Below are 17,361 nucleotides of genomic sequence, written 5' to 3'. Positions count from 1 at the left end.
CTGACAAAACTGGCAATTGATACAAGTTGGCAACTGGTAAAATTATCCAATAAACAAACCCATCTGTCCTAACTACAAGTAAATAAGTGTGGTGAATTTTGTGCTGATAGCATAAAATGATTCATTGTATTCTCGATATTTGCAACACAAGAGACTGTAACAAAAATGTACTTTCATTAAGCATGAAGGCAAAATCATATGCAGAGGTACTACAACAAAGTACCAACTGTAGCAAATAAGGACAAGTAAAACTCAAGAGCCTTTTTTTTTACTTGCCACCTAGTAGTTGGACAAGCTAGAATTCCGTGGCAGTTTCAGAGCTGCCATGAAGCCTGCCTGCAACAAGTTTCATGGCAGAAAAAGAGATACTTGGATGTGTTTTGAGAGCTAGACATATGGCACAAGGAAACAGGACTTTTACACAAGGAACCAAGACCAGGGTTTTTTAGCACTGGAAGTTCCTGAAGCAGTAGAACACATCACATTATTTTTCTTCTCTGCAGAAACATGTTTCTTTGTAGTAACATTTTGCCTTTTTTTTTTTTTTTTAAACCTAAACAATATAGCAACTAGCGGGAGTTCACAGGGAGTACAAGCATATCTAACTGAAGAGAGAACTATCTTTTGTTAGAACACTGTAACTGGCCATAACTCCCTTTCAAAGCCATGAGGACTAAGAAAACGACCTTCCCAATGCACATTTTCATGAACTTCACAGCAGTGCAGTAAGCTGCAGCTGCTCAGAACGCTCACAGCAGTTTTCAAAGCCTCATCTGCATGTGGGTGGCAGGTAAGCCCCAGCAGCACAGCCACCACATGGCAGCTCGTGAAGAAAGCTACAGAAGGAAAACAACGAACCTTGCAAAAAGAAATCCAGCCCTTTTCTGCCTCACTAAATATTGCCAAATCATGGATGGGTAGACCAGCACAAGTGGCACTTTTTCTTTTTTAAGCAATTCTGTGCTGAGGTTCCTGGAGAATGAATTCTTGGGCAGCAGCATGACCAAGCACTCTGCTTACAGCCTTCATTTTTAATCAGCTGCATAATACAAACTTTGCAACATCAGTATCAACACCTCTTTTCTCTCAAGTGCACTTCTCTAGTAAACACCATACTCTGCTCATTTGGGCTTCCATGCCTGACCCAGCCCGAGATGGCTTTGTGTAAGAGAATCAGATGTACACTGTGCAGAGCACTCAGTGCTTTTGAGGATGCTCAGAAGAATTGAAAAGCCACAGTACAGAAGCAGTCATTCATGGTGCAGATTTAGGAAAAGTGCATGAAATTATATTTGCATAGTAAGGCAGAAATTATTGCTGTAGCTTTCTTAGAGCCCCTAGAAATATGGCAGAAGGAAGGGAGAAGTTAAGTAAAGCAAGGAGGAATGTTACTGACAGTATCGAAGGATTTCAGATAGAGCCGCTAAAACCACAGGCCAGTATTTTCAGACCGTGCTTTCAAAATGTCAGGTTTTTTATCTGTGCCTAGGCAACTGAAGGTAGGCTATTTGCTCTCCTCTTTCTGTATGAGATTAGTAGAGCAACCAGCTTACTGCTTAGCTGAGGGAAAAAACTGGCCTACAAGGGGCTTCTGGTGAAGGGCTATTTTGCTCATTGTCCAAGGTTGCTGTGACACATCCTGCTCCAGCTGCAGCATAGCCAGCCAGAGTTTAACTCCCCTACAGCCCCAGCCACTTTCTACCTTTATGACCTCTCTACTGCAAATTACCATCCCAGCTGCCAGCACAACCCACTCACCTAGCTAGGTAAAAGTAGTCAACATTTCTTAAACTGTTTTAAGTCAAATAATGCAGCTTAGACTAAAACCACTGTTCAAAATAAAGGAGCAATGTCTAGGGGCAGTCCTGAGGACAGTAAAAGATACACAGCAATCTCTGGCAGGAGTGCAGCAGCATTTAGGCAGGGTGCACTTATCTCTGCTGCTGGTTCAGCCACAGCGAGGGAAGATGGGTGACCACAGCCTCCCGAGATCAGTGTGTGAATCAAACTGGGAAATACTCCATAAATATGGTGGACTGGCTTTAAATATTTCTTTTCAGCCAGGAAGCAACCATTCCTTTCTCCTCACCGTTTGTCTGACACTGTGGCTGTAAATGATGCTCACCTCTGGCTGCTCCCACCCTGTTTCAGTCTCCTGCATTCTCCTTTCCAGGCTTAGGATACGTAGGCAAGAGCAGGGACCAGCTGTGCTTAGCTAAAGAAAGGGAACCACAGAAGACTCAAATCCCTACAAATTGATTGCTGCTCTGTAACATCCACATGTTTCTACATAATCACAGAAGTCAGAAAATGACTTCATTGACTGGATCTCTCAGCGCATTCTGTTTTCCCTCAGTTTTTTGATTGAGGTCTTCCAACCAGAAGCTCTTACTCCATTTATCTGTATTTTAATAGTAGCCACTTCAATAATTATAAGGATATATTTATTGTGATGTAAAACATTAATCAAAACTGGTGTATAGATCCAAAGCAATTTTTTCAAAACTATTTTTGGTTTGGTGAAGTTCACAGGTATGTTTCTGCATTATTAATACCCTTACTGTTCTACACTGTTGCCAATGTTTTCTAAAGTCGGGTGTTTTGGTTTTTAATAATTGCATTATTCAAATAGGCAATCTGTTAGGGAAAAAAAATCGTTAAAATGAAATTCATTCAAATTTGGGAGATCCAGGTTTTTACCTTTTGTAAAATCAACCATCAGAGAACATTAAAAGCATTTTCACATGGTTGTATAGGACAAAGTATATCCTGTCATGCACGAAAGCTTTCTGAAGTATATGAATATACAAAAAATACACAACTCATCCCACTTACATAGCATGTTATGGTAATGCAGTAGCCAATAAAAGATTAGACTATTAACTCCTCTTTGTAAACTAAGTTAGTTGCTAAATTGCCTTTTTTGGGGAAAATCAAGACATTTCACATGGAAGCAAACCCTAAGATATAATGAAGGAAGCCGGTCTCCCCGCATAAGTTTTAGCAGCTTGCAGGAAAAGGAGAGCACCAAACCTTACTCATAATTTTCATGTCATATCTGAAAAGTAGTAAACTATATCCTCTAGTCACATCTCCAAAAATAAGAAATTAGGCCTGTTCTCTTTGGTTTGCAAGCTGCCATACCCATGCAGGATTTCAACTACTAGAGACGTAACAGTGCACCACATAAAAGAATTTTTCATTTCTCCCACATATTCATCTAGTTGCCTTTAAAATGTTTTTCACTTTTTGCCTAATGGTATATCTTCATGCCATTTCAGTTTCTAGGTTCTATTGGCTTTTTGTAATTAATTATTTATAAAAAGCTGCATACTTTTTACAGCAATTCAGTTTTTCAGCTGGGAACCAGACCAAAAATTGTGCCCCACACATGCTTTGTATGTGAATGGGAGTAAAATTCCTACACAGGTCAATGCCACTCAACTAAATAAACCATGCTGTCTATCCATCCTCACAAGGTCAAGCAATGAAGTGCTGGTTGTACAGACACAGGGAATTTTGTTAAAATATGCATGTAACTGAGTCAGAGCAAAACTTTTATTTGGCCCAAAACTAAAGCCAAAATATGATGCCATGGGAAAGGAAGCATGATGTGTGGACACCAGCAGCTTCTAATAGCATCAAGGGCACTCCTTGCAGTTCATCTTTTTCTGGTCAGGAGAAGAAGCAGGAGACAGAACAACTCCCACTAATATACACTTTCAATATGGAGCAGCAACCAATTCAGCTCCTCATGGCCTACCCCATGCTCTTTTGATGAGCCAGACGCTTTTGGCTTGCAGCAGCATAGATTGATGGCCAAGAAATAGATGTTTATCAAAGAGCCAGGTACAAGTCCCATGAAGAGTCCCAGCTCTGCAGCTGGTACCATTTGTGAGATCTTAGCTCTCCCTGGTTTTCACTGGGAACCGGCATTATTACTTACTAATAGCAGTTATGTAGCAACAATGGAAATACCTACAACATGCCCCAGACATTTATTGCAAAATACTAATATTGGAGGCATACGACTCTGAAATAATAATTTCAAGGCTGGTGTGCTGGGGTCATTCTTGTGCAATTGGTGAAAGCACAAATACATACCATAAACAATTGTGAAAAAAGGTTTTAAGTCAGGATTTACAGCCAGACGCTAACACCACGGAGTCATATTTTGACGGGAAATGAATTCCAGAGTCTAGGGGTTAAACATATGCTTCATCCCCTTGGGTGGGCATTTAGGACATAAGATTCTTGCTTGACAAAACCCAAGGAGCAGATCCACAGAAAGAAATAAATTTCTGCATTTGAATTATAGAGGATGAACTGGTTCAGATAAATAAAAAAATGTCACAAATTTCAAGGCAAACCACTTCAGCTAATATTTCCCCTATTTATGATAATGCACTTCATTTCAGAAACAGGCCTTTAGAATATGGGACAGTGAGATCTGGATTATAGAATATTTAGAAGTAGACAAAATAGGAATAAAGTTAGGCATATAATTCTTAAAAGTGATCGTTTATCTGTAGAACTAGCCTGTTCCTTTATGTTCCATATGATTTTAAAGGATTTTTGCTCTCTTGTAATTCAGTTCTGTAGAACTCAGATTTTTTTCTTGTAAACGTTGGGATTTTTATATTAAAAGCTTACCCAGTTAAGACTAAATGACAAAACTTCCGGTCCAAGAAGTGATGGGACGAACTAAATTTTGCCAAGAAAACAGAGACATTTGTTACAGACAAAAAAATTTTCAGCCTTAGGAGCTCTTACAAGATTAGCAGATCCTGAGCTAATAGTGAATAGTTACAATGTAGTGTAGCTCCCTAAGGATCAGTGGTGCTATTCCAGCACTCAACACCCAGCAAGTGGATCTCCGCTCAGAGTTTAGGCTTGGGAATTTGAGCCAGATCTCTTGAAATTGAGCTCCACTAGTTCTATGTTCCATCTCACATGTACCACCATAAAAAGCAGTTTATTGGGCATAAAATTTACTGTGCTGATACAAACACAAAAATTGTCTTTGACAATTATGAGGGTATACTTAAAAAGAAAGTTGGGGGGGGTTGGGGTTTTTTATGTTATTTTTTTAAAAAAGCAACAAATTATTTCCAACTTAATTTTTTAGTTCAAGTTTCAACAAAAAAAAAATCAACCCAGTATTTCAAAAGCCTGCCACTACTAGCAGCTGAGATCCACCTAGCAGAACTGCACTGTCTTCAGAGTGAGATGTCCCAGATGTTGCGAAAAAAGTGCTGGCATTTGCTTGGGAGGTAAGTGTGAGATTAGAATTAATCTTACTCCAGTCCCAAGAAGAGAGTTCCACAAGGCAAGGTGAATTATATGGGTTAAAACATGTACACACTGCAACTATAGCAGAGAAACCACTTAAACTTTCGCTCAAATCTGATGTAGCCAAAACATCTGCCTATCACCCCATAAACGTCCCTACACTTCTGTTCCCTTTATGACAAAGAAATGGAGCTTTTAAGGCACATTTAATAGCCAGCAGCTGCTTGGCTGTCAAATGCCACATCTGGAGAAGTTGTGTGCTGTTAATGTGAACAGAAACAATTATTCTTTAATAGTTTTGCTTAATTTTAAGAATTACACAAATCACGACAAAAGAGGTGCGTGTTCTTAATGGAAACACATCTGGTTTCTCTGAAAATAAGCCCCCCTCCTAAAAAAAAGGGGGCCCAGTGATTAAGTGAAGCTGCACCTATAAACCATCCCATGTCAGTGAAGAGAGAAGTAAAGCTACTGATATACAGGCACTTAGAGTCTCCCAGTCTGACTATTCCCCTTAACAAATACACAACATGTAAGAAGACAACAACTAGCTGGCTCACGTTAAATGACACGTTCTGATCACATGGTGCCTCTCCCCTCCATGCCTGGAGGTTCCTGTCCTTTGCAACAGGGTTTCAACGCTGTCACCTCACTTCCATACCCCATACAGACTGTACATCAGGAATATAACATCATTCCCCTTTCACTTGGATCTTCTGCTTAATTATACTACCAAGTTCATAACTGGGTTTCTTCCTGATGGACGGCATTTGGGCTGAGTTCAAACCTCAGGAAAGCCAATTAAATTATTTTCACCAACTTTCTCAGGCTTTAAATGAGCCATGAGCGAGTTACAGATGACTGTCTCCCTGGAGAAGCAGTAAAAGGAGCACTGTCATGCAGACTTATCACCCAGAACTCATGTAGCTGCGTGTGGATCGCTAATGGCAAGGGAACTGAAGTTTTGCCATGAAAATCAATCAAATAGAAAGCTCGGCCAAGCAGAGCCACCAACTAGCACGTGCTTTCTGAGCAGATGAATTCCCCCACTGAAATACACATATGCATAAAGCTGGCAGACAATGCCAGGAAGGTGTTGAAAGAACTGAAAGCTAAGAGTTAAAAAACAAGAAGAGAGACAAATCTAGATATTTTCAAGTGCTTTCTCTTTTTCTGTGAAGACCAATAGTTAGAAAAGCTTACAAACCTTTCCAGACACTCTCCTAGCCACAGTAGGTGCCTTTTTTAAATAGTTCCCCCTCCCACAGCCCTTTCTGGACTGGGTGCTCACTCCACAGATACAGTTTAAGCACCATGATTCTATTCAGATCTTAGATGTACTCATTTCTGTGGAAAACTGAGATAGTGATGCAAGTACCAGTTAAAAACGTCAACCATGAAATTTACACCACTATTCTTTCCTTTTCCTAAATCAAGCATCACCACAAACAGAACTAGACCTATCCACAGCCCCTTTTGCCTCTTAGTTCAGCCTTAGCCAGGATGTGGATGTGTCACCCAACACCTTACTGACTTGGGCTTGCAGCTGGGCTGCACCCTTGGAGGAAAACAAAGCCACGATTCATTTGGGTCAGCATCTCCCACACAGACCTGAAATATTTTCAGTGATCTACTAACAGTGCAAGCAGAATAAACAGATGAATACCATTTGGAAAGGAGCCAGGAAATTTAACATACAGTAGCTGACAGAGGACAACCAGCTCTGTTAAGTCAAGCCAACGTCTTGCTTGTGGTAGCTGTTAGGCAGACAAGCTGAAAAGCAGAGGAATCTTGCTGCACGGCTGTCTGCGTCGCAGGTCCAGGGTTTGAACTGCCAGCAATTGGCATATGGTTTCACCAGGGATGCCAACACCAGACAGGAACCTAGCACTTCCCTCCCTTCCCAGAGACAGACTGGAGTCAAACTACAGTGGCAGCAGCTCACAATGTCTTGAAAAAATGGAAATCCCAGCCTGCGAGGGATTTCAAATCCAGTTACTTGACAATAAACTAACCTGAGAAAACATACTTCTTGCATGAAGAAAGAAGGGTAAGGTATTATTTCCTAAGTTTCCCCAAACAATCTACAGTTACCTTAAAGCAATTTTTCTTATCTCTCTCTCAAAACAACACACTATACTTTCTAAATACTTTCTAAACTACCTTTTAATCATTCTCAGCTACCTAAAAAAGAATTTATTTTTTTTTGCCAGAGGTTATCTTGCTGAATACAGCCATATTCACTGAATACAGCCGTATTCACTGACGTACACAGCACTATCAATTTCCTTAAAGCTCCTTATTACTCACTGACAGTCTTAGAAAGGCGTTGCCATCATCACAGCCTCATTAGAGTTTGCAGCCATAATGTGACTTCTCTATCTCTATATGTTACAACGGCTCTTTTACTGCCATTATCAGTAGAACTAATATGATTTCCTGAAGGAACAGGTGCCCAAAGAGGTTGTGAAATCTCCATACTTGGAAATATCTGGATCTCGCCTAGACAGGCCCTGAGTAACATGACCTAACTAGCCCTGCTTTGAGCAGGAGGTCAGTCCAGATGACCTCAAGAGGTGCCTTCCAATCGACACTATTTTCTATGATTTTGCTCCTCAGTACAGAAAATTTCCATGTTTCACTTATTTAAACAGAACTGATACAGATCTCCACAGGACAGATTAAAACAGAGGAAAAAAGTATTAACCTGGGTCTCTGTCAGATAAATTGTTTGACACGCAGGAAACACTCAACTATATATTTCCAATAATGTAATTTAAATTTACTTTTTAAATAATAAAAGTAAAATAAGTTTCTCCACATAAAATTAAGATAGTTAATACCTTTCCATTTCAACACACTGATGGGGGCACAATTCTGGATGCTCCTCTGCTTTTTTATTCTTCCTTTTGAGCTGCTCACAGTGAATCTATTAGAAAAAGGGAGGAAGAAAAGCAGACTTTAAGGGGAAATAAAAAGATTAACCATCTAGGAAGAAAAATTTAAGTACACTATTACAATGAGAAGAGATAGCCATGTCTGGTCTGCATGTCTGTTTTCATATACCATACATGACTGACAAGCAGGCCAGGAATCTACTTCCTCCTCTCCAGCAGCACCCTCGCTGATGCCCACCACTCCGTGTGAGACAGTTTTGCAAGGGTAGGAGCAGTAACAGTTTCTGGCTATGGTAGCAAGAATCTACCCAAGGAGCAAAGCCGCCAGTCACCACAGGAACATTGGAAATGTTGCTAAAAGAGCTTTTATTATTCATCCTGAAAGAATTAACTATCTCAAACACTCTAGCATGTCCCCACACTGATCAGAAAATTCATAAGCTTCATGGAAGTGTCCAGTAAAACTACTGCTCCATATTTAAGAGAATTTGAGTACTGAGTCTGATCTAGATCACTTTGAGAGAAAAGGAGCCATATGTGAGCTATTGTGCAAGAATGTGTTGTCAAGAACTATACAGGCTCCTAACAAGCTTTCCTCTGGTCAGGGCCAGCTACTGTCCAGCACTGCACTTGCGAAGAAAAAAAAGAACACCCCTCCTTCCAGTGGAAAGGACAACAAGCATCAGGGTAACAGTAAACAGTCCACATTTAGATATTCCCTTTTGGTTGAAAACTCTAAACAGGAAAAAAAGCAAGCTTTTTTAATTTTATGAGGTACCACCACCTCTCCATCACAAGTGGGAAAACAGATGGTACAAAGAGTGAGCCAACGACACCTCATCCAGAGGAGTCATTCTCCTCCTGTGCTGCAGGCTGATAATAGTCCTGGGTATGTTTCTCCAGGCTATGTAGGACATCTCTAGTTCACCTAAAAGGAGCCCAGAAGTCTTATTCTTCTCTTTAGATCAAAATGACAAACAATAGCATTCTGATAGTTGTTGGATTTAGAAAACTGTCAGGTTTCATAAGACCTATCACAAGGACAGCAATGTGACCACTGAAATAAAGTGGGGAGCCATCAAGCGCGAAACCTGCTATTTATAAGCAAATAAGTTTTCAATTACAAGTGACTCTCTTTATTGGTAAGATCAACTTAATGTGAAACCACAGCTGAACATTTTATAGAAACCATGCCGCTTCATCTACGTGCAGAGCAGAAATTTAAAATGAAAGGTTGCCAGGAGAAGATCTGAGGTGTTTGGCATCCCTCCCCCCTCTTAATTCCCATTCCTGCAGGCATTTCACACGTTTTAAATGCATCTGGTAATCACTAATTACAAGGATCCTATTAAGAAAAAATGTCAATTCAGTTTCATGTGAAACCTGATTCCAGCTTGTCTGAGTTTTATGAGTGTCTGTTTAATCATAACAAAAACATGTTGAAGTATGGAAAGCTGTATTCGTTTGATTTCAATGGGAGCTGCAAACACTGGAAACTAATGACAATTAAGCCTTGTTTTGGAGTACCTAAACTTGGCTTTTAGGTGTCTGACTTGAAAATGCAACATTTGAAAAATGATGATCTAGAATGAATGCTCCCCACCAACACTGAAACAACAAAAAATAAACCAAAATGACTAAATGAAATCTGACCATACTTGCTTGAATTAAAAAGCAAACAAACAAAAAAACCCCACACACACCCAAAAAACCAACACAGAGTTCAGGCTACTCCATCTCTAATCCATCACATGGGGCTCAGACATTTCAACAGTCTCAGATGCATTTGCCAAGTTATGCACAATTTTGCAGCCCATGTGCTGACATACAGGCCATGTTAAAGGGATACAGGCTAGATGTTACTGAAAAGAAGATACCTAGGTTGGCAAAATTCATGCAAGTTCTGAAAAACTGAAAAACTGGTTCTGCCATGGCAGGATGGGCAGCCAGATTTGGGGCCTCACAGGGAAGGGGTGCTGCACACTCCCTGCTGGGGAGCGCTCTGGGATCACGTAGCGGGTGCTCCAGGTTTTCCACAGCCCTGCTCTGCAAAGCCAAGGAAATGCATGAAAAGATGCTGCTAAAGCCAACAATTCTCAAATCACTGCATGGCCCAGATGAGCACCCAGCCAGCATAAACAAACAGTTCTTCAGAAACCCTACTGCTGAATTTGCTGGGGTGGGGGGGTCCGCTCCTCTGTGGCTCAACAAGGCGCACTGTATGTATTTCCTGACTCTTAGCCATATGCAGATTTTGCAGCACATCCCTGCATGCTGGGTACCTTGATCTAATGCGTGTCTGTACAAGCCAGCCCAGCTATCAGATGCCATTTCATTATCGTAGCATGAGAGTACATTTGCCCTCTTCTATCCCATCCAAGATATGGGAAAAAGTAGTAAAAAATTACCTGCAGTGATAGCTGGCATGATCCACCCAGCTAAGCACGGTTAGGCTAGTGCCAGCTAAGCAGCACTGCCACCTGCTTTGGTTTGTCTCCCCCGTTTCCCAAATTATTGATGCGCAAGGGACTGTTGATGGAGACTCATGGCTTTGCCTTTCATTTCTTACGGTTTTTTTTTTTTTGTAAAGTGCATCAGTTCTAAAAGGTTTTTCAAACTATTTGTTTTTTTAAATCATTTCTTGTTCTTCACAACAAAAAATTTACTGCAGTGAGTCTGACCTGTGTTGGCAGTACAAATTGTGCTAGATCTAAATGCACAGTTGTGAACCGGAATGAAAGAGACACAGCTAGGTTATTGTACCATGTGCAACCGTTATTAAAACAACCGTAAGTTTTTACAACTATAATAAGTAATGTAATGTACGTTTTTATTAGATCATACAAATTGATGCCAAGATGACTAAAAATCAGTTACTTTGAAGAATTAAGGCTCTGTAGAAAATAGGGGGTTATAAGAGTCATGCAAAGGATTGCTCAGAATTACATGAATTCTGTTTTCCGTCACGGCTTTTAAGAACAGGAACACCCTGAAGTAAAACAGGATCAGTTTTGCTCACCAATCTATACAGGTTTGTGATAATTGAACATGTTTGGTAAAAAGCATGCAAAATTTCCTTGGTGCTTGCCCACCAAATTTATCAGTGCACCAAGCCCTAAGTACTTCCTAGATATACCCAAATAAGCCTAAAACCCACTTTTTGGTCAGAGTATTAATTTGCATGAAAAACAAATGTGGGTTTTCCATACACAAAAAACACATTTGGAGAGAAAAAAATACATCATTCAAGAATGACCAGACCCGCTAATTCTAATAAAATCTTAATTATAAAAAATTATAACAGACAGACAGGCACTCATCAGGCTGGAGTTTCAAAATCTGATCCAAAATGCATTTCAATAACATCTGTATTGTAAATGTTAAAATCCTGCACTGCTCTTGCCCCATTCTTTTTCTTTCTCCAAGTCTATTTGTGGCTTAAGAGCATCCTAGTTTCCCAGACCTTCGCTCATTTTCCCCAGACCTGCTCTGTAATTCACTTGTTCTTCAGTTGTTTCAAAGCAGTATTTTGTGGAAATACTTCTGACATTCATTTTATATTGTAAGTTGGCCTAAAAGAGGCAGAGAAAGGAAAGGAGATTTTTGTTTTGTTTTTCCTGCCTAAATCAGTTCAATGATTTCATTTTACAGACCACCACCATAAACAGACATATTGTCACAGCAGAAGTTGCAGAAAACGGAGTATGCCAAATAAATGGAAGTACATACTAGCAAATTATACATAAGGAATAAACCCATTGACAAGTTACCCTTTCAGCGATACCCATTTTTGTACTGTGCAAGATCCAGGGCTGGTCACAGCCAGGCCAAGTAAACTTACCTCATTTATGTATTACCCATATTGCAAAATAGCTCTGAAACAAAGTGGAACATATATAATCATAAATGCTGTTGATAAACAAGCAAGCAGGTTATACATTATTTGTGTGTGGCTGTTGTGTAGGAAGAGTGGGAGGAAGAAATGGATTATTACTGTAAATGTGATCAAAATGGAAGAACTGAAGAAATAAACATTTGATGAAGGAGGTTCTAAGGAACACTCACTGAAACTAATCTGAAACGGGAATTAAGTCTCCAAGATTTTTTTGCTCTGAAGAAATCAAGCATACAACATTTTTGTGGTCTCCTCCTACCTAGATATTCCCAGGTTTGGTACTCATAATAGCAGTAGTGTGCAGTGCAGCCAGCCTTCAACCAGCCATTGCAATAGATGTCCTTCTGCTTTTGCATCCAATATTCTGCTGAAAAATGCAGCTTCAGTCATGTAAATGCAGCATGAGAAAAAGCCACAAACACACCAAGATCTGCCAGTTCTCTCCTCCCCCTACCCCCCCCCCATTATTTCCTGATAAAAGTGCTGAAAATTCAATATTAAACAAGTTTCAAACTGAAATTTAAAATCTGAAGCTTGATTTTTGCCAGAAATAAAGATGGGTTAGGTACCTTGGTTCTTGCCCGATTTGGTTTAGATCAGATAAAACTGGTACCTGCCCTGTGTGATGCAAGAAGATTCAATGCCAAATACTTAAAACTGATCTCACCATTAAGTACAATTCTTCTCAGTGAGAGTAACGGTAGATTCAGAACAGCAATCACCCCAAAGAACTTACTTCACAGATGCCCTCCCATGAAGCTGTGATATCCACAGCTTGATAAGCAGGCTCAAACTATGTAGCAACTGAAGTAAAAGCCAGAACAACAGAAACCCCTTGAAATGGACCAGACCAAGGAAAGAGCCAGTTAAGGGCTGAACACACTACTTCTACCCAAAACTGAATGCCTGGCTTTTGGCAGCGCAGAGCAGAAGGGACTCCAGAGAGGCTCTGCACTGCAGGTTCTTTGGCTCCAGTCCAGGAAAGGAGAATGTGCAGCGTAATCTCTGCATTTGCTTTGTAGTACTGGCGGTAGCAGGGTGACTTTGCACAGATGGACAATGCCTGCTGTATAGCTCTTTGGTCCTACAACTGCTGGTCCTCCACCCCTGGGTATGTGAAAATGCTTCCGTCGACACACAAATTAGTTTAAGTGGTAAGTACAGAACACTGTTTTAAACTACATGACCTTGTTAAAAGTAAATATATCACTTTTTCCTTAAATTAAAACAGAGAGAAAACCAAATTTCAGGCATATTTCTCTCTTTGGAAATCAGTCCATTTAACAGTTTCTTAAAACCTCTGGATTGTATATCTCAAGAACTCGATCTAAAAATGAGAAAATTATTCCCCAGTGAGTATAAATCCCTTCTTCAGATAGAAATCAGTGGCACAAATTTTACCAAAAAGCAACCACAGTCATGCCTAGGACTCAGGTGACAGACTTTGGCATTTGAGCTTACCATATCAGTCACTCCACATGGGCATCTGCATAGATGAGTTTAAAGCATGCAAGCTAATTCGAAATGCTACAAAACATAAGTTCAATGCCAAGAATATCATGACTACACTTTCAGCATGCAAAAGTCTCACATAAGAAGTGACCAGAGGAAGTCATAAATATCATCAAGCCATCAAAGCCACATACAGCATACCTCAAAACACCCTCAGTACTTCTCTGGATTCCTGTAGTCACCCTCTCTCTCTCTCTCTCTCCAATCATCAGAGACCATAAAAAAACCAGGAAAATACTAACTTCTAATTATTATAAGGTTATGAGTTTGGGAATTGGGAAGATATAAGCTTTTCTGTTTTGAGGAGGTTTACAACATGTTAAGAAATTGCTAGAAGATGTACAATAACAACAAAAAATGTCACCTAAAGAAAATCCCAGTATTTTTCTGTGTTTTGAAACATATCTTAACTTTCAAGTTACTTGAGCTCCTCTGACATTTAAATGTAGCCTTGTCACTTATTTTTCAGACACTGCATGTAGACTCCTCATTTTTAATACATTTAGAAAAGATCTTTTCTTCACTGGAAAATCTTAGGTTCAATTGAAACCAATTACTGTACACAGGTCTGGGGGGAAAGTCAGTAACAACTTTGGACATACCTATTTTTACGTAATTTCTGTGAAAGCAAATTGTTGTTAATAGAGTACAATTTAGTTCCAAAAAAGTATAATATGTGTTGATAAAATAAAACTCTCAACAAGAAATATCTTTGATTTCTTCAAAAGTCATTTATAAAGCAATCACAGATCTGTTACATACACAGAAATCTGCCAAATATACAGATCTTCAGAAAAACATTTGCAAACTAGGCATATTAATGGAATAGCACTGCATGAGCTTTTCCAATGGTACTTTCTCATCTGAATCCAACTAGCATGACAAATTATTTGGAGGCAGACAAGATGGGAAGAAAGTACTTAGGTATTTGTTAAATGTCAGCTTTAAATTATGCAGTAAAAAATTGGTTCTTTATTATTATTCACTGCCAAAGTATGGACAGGAAACTTTCAAAGAGATAAAATACTGGAGTGAGAAGGAAAAATGCTGCAGGATAAAAGCAAGATTAATTACTACAATATTCACTGATAGTGCCCAAGATGTTTTTACCGAACAATTTTTAATGGAGATCTCACTACAGTGAAACTGTGAGGTTGTGATAAGAAAGAGAAATGATGGAACTTTCTTGTGCAATCCAATCCAAGAAAGAAAAGATTTAGGATCTGTCAACTCCAATGACTTTGGAATCAAGTCTCTGCAGTATAAAAAGGTAGCACAGTAACAGGAAGGAGACTGCTCCAAGGGCCCAGGTGTCTGGGAAGGAAGCAAGGCTGTGAGAGAAGAATTCAAGATACAGGCAGACCTACCTACAAAGAGCTGTGCAACTACAAGAACAGAAGTTTTACCAATGAGAAGGTAAGATAGGTCTGATTTAGATGAGGAATGCAGCTCTATTTTACTTAAACTTCACGCTCTCCAGCAATGCTTCAAAATGTCAGGACAGAAAAGAGAAAGAAGAGCCCATGGAAAGGTAAGAACAACCTAATGAGCCATTTGCAAAAAACCCTTGGCATTACTTGGCTATTTTGCCGGTCCTAAGGAACTCAGAAATTCACGTTGCTTTCCATACGTTCTAGTGTGCTCACACTTTTGGAAATGCTGCACTGCTGCTGCTAGAAATTTGGACTCTGCTGACAGCATATCACAGTGTACTAAGGATGCAGAAGCAAGTCAAGGGAAGATGACTTTCAAGAAGCTCTCTAGGCTTCTAAATGGTTTGCTGTGAGCAAAGTAATCCTCACAGTGTACTGACAACTTCTGCTTCATTTTGAGAGGGGAGAGGTAGGGCAGTCTGGAGTCCCTACAGCTGCCATAGCACAACAGGTACCCGCTGGCAGCAGCCAACACTGGTTCTGAAAACAGAAGAGTTGCTTCTCACTACAATGGATACAAGTACTGCAGCTTTATATTTTGATCAAAGAAGAAATCAAAACAAGGGAAAAAGTACCAAAAAAAGAGTTTTCTTTTCCCTCTACACAAACCTCATCTCACAAGTTCTCATAGCTCACCTCATTTATATTTATTAATCTGAAACATACCACTTAAAATTTATAATTCTATGACTCCCAAGTATTCCTTACTCAGGGTTGGAATGCATCAAAACTTTTTCTGAGACACAGCACTGATGCCAATTTACAGCAACAAGGCAAGCAAAATACCACCTAGCCCAGAAGACTATCCCACCCTCAAATGCAATGTGGATTATAGAAAACAATTTGTAGCAGGTGTGGAGAAGCGCCTGCCTGTCTCCTAATGACAGACCCAGCTAAGGGAATCCTGTGCCCACTCTGGTCAGTCAAGAGCACAGAGAACACCCCATACTCTACAGAACAGGTAAGACTTCCAAAGGTCTCAGCAGAAGTATTATCCAAGGAAGGAACGTGGGTCAAACCCCAGTACAGGTGAACTGAACCTCCATATCACTCTATTTACTCCAAAGTGACTGTTTGACATAGCTTCAATGCTCTATACAGCAAGAATCTTTCACTATTCCTGTACCTTTCACTGTCCAGCTTTGTACAAGAAAAGAAAGTAAAAGAACTCTCCTATAGACCTTCTACATAAAAATTATGAAGAAATTAAGAAGTCACTTAGAAAAAAAAACCCTTAAAATATCAGGTTTTCGATTTGAGGTCTCTTTGGTAGATAACAAGGGAGAAGAGGCACATGACCATTTTGAGGCTAGGCAGAGACCCGCTGATACGGGCTTCAAATTAATGCAGAAGTTACTCACCATATTTAGGGAAGGTGTTCGTCTCCGTGCTGCTAGGTTAGGATGTACTAGTCTCAATAAATGCTCTCTGAATCAAATGAGAACTAAGTGGTTTGGAGGCAAATATGTGTGTGTGTATATATATATCTATCTCTATCTTTCTCTCAAGGTTTAACCTACACACCAGGCTTAGGGAAACCCCTTTCTTAAAGTCATTCTAACGTTGAGAGCATATTCATCTCTCTCAAACACCGCCCACGCAGATCTACTTGAAAGCACTGCTTGTAAGAGACCACAGAGGATTCCCTCTTGTTCTTCAGAATACCATGGAACAGTGACACAATGGTACGCCCACGCACCAGCAAAAGCTGCTCTGTGGGAAAAGCGGCGGTCTAGCATGGTGGAAAAGTTGCATCAACCCAAAAGGTATAGAACACAAATATTAATCTAGAAGCAGAATAATTTACTGTAAGGGGCAGATAGGTCAGGGAGCCATTTCTAGGAATACGTTTTAATTAGAACTTATTCTAAAGGTCTCCCTACAGAATCAGCACTCTGTTCCGCCAGCTATAGCCTCATCAGAAGTGATACTCAGCTCTGCCCCCAGCCAGAAACACTACATTATCGTATCTGATTTTTTCTCTGAGGAAGAGGGCGTATAGAAGCGGAGACTGCAGAAACTTCTTCCCTCCACCCAGAAAAGAAGTGATGCAGCATTTTCCAAAGTATACTATTCTTTTTCAGCCTATAGTTCACTGCACACAGAAGTTAATGCAATTTCACAGATAATACAAATTATCATTGTCATGCTGTTAGCTAGAAATTAAAGATTCATGACAAGTAAGTTCAGAGAAGTTAATCTTTAAGCCAAATTCTTGTATTGGTTTCGGTTTTGATGACTACAAAACCTGCGCAGCTTTGCACCAAGGACTAGAACCCACTCTGACATTTTTTGGGGACTCCTGTTGCCTTCTGGATTGGAAATACTAGTG

At 39.9% G+C, this 17,361-nt stretch overlaps 1 protein-coding gene across 1 annotated transcript in view; it reads right to left on the bottom strand.

The window, feature by feature from the left end:
• The window catches only part of TNIP3 (TNFAIP3 interacting protein 3), a 59,267-nt gene extending 42,740 nt beyond the window's left edge, over positions 1 to 16,527 (bottom strand). The window contains exons 1-2 of the mRNA XM_027797572.2: positions 16,391 to 16,527; positions 8,136 to 8,221 (exon numbers count right to left, since the gene is read on the bottom strand). Of these exons, the coding sequence (XP_027653373.2) occupies positions 8,136 to 8,221; positions 16,391 to 16,393 (89 nt within the window). The 5' untranslated portion in view covers positions 16,394 to 16,527. The remainder of the gene's footprint in view (positions 1 to 8,135; positions 8,222 to 16,390) is intronic.
• Between the last annotated feature and the right edge of the window lie 834 nt (positions 16,528 to 17,361).

The sequence above is a fragment of the Falco cherrug genome, chromosome 1 (assembly GCF_023634085.1).
Source record: "Falco cherrug isolate bFalChe1 chromosome 1, bFalChe1.pri, whole genome shotgun sequence".
NCBI lineage: Eukaryota > Metazoa > Chordata > Aves > Falconiformes > Falconidae > Falco > Falco cherrug.
The sequence above is the reverse complement of the archived record's forward strand: the minus strand, read 5'-3'. Positions and strand labels throughout refer to the sequence as shown.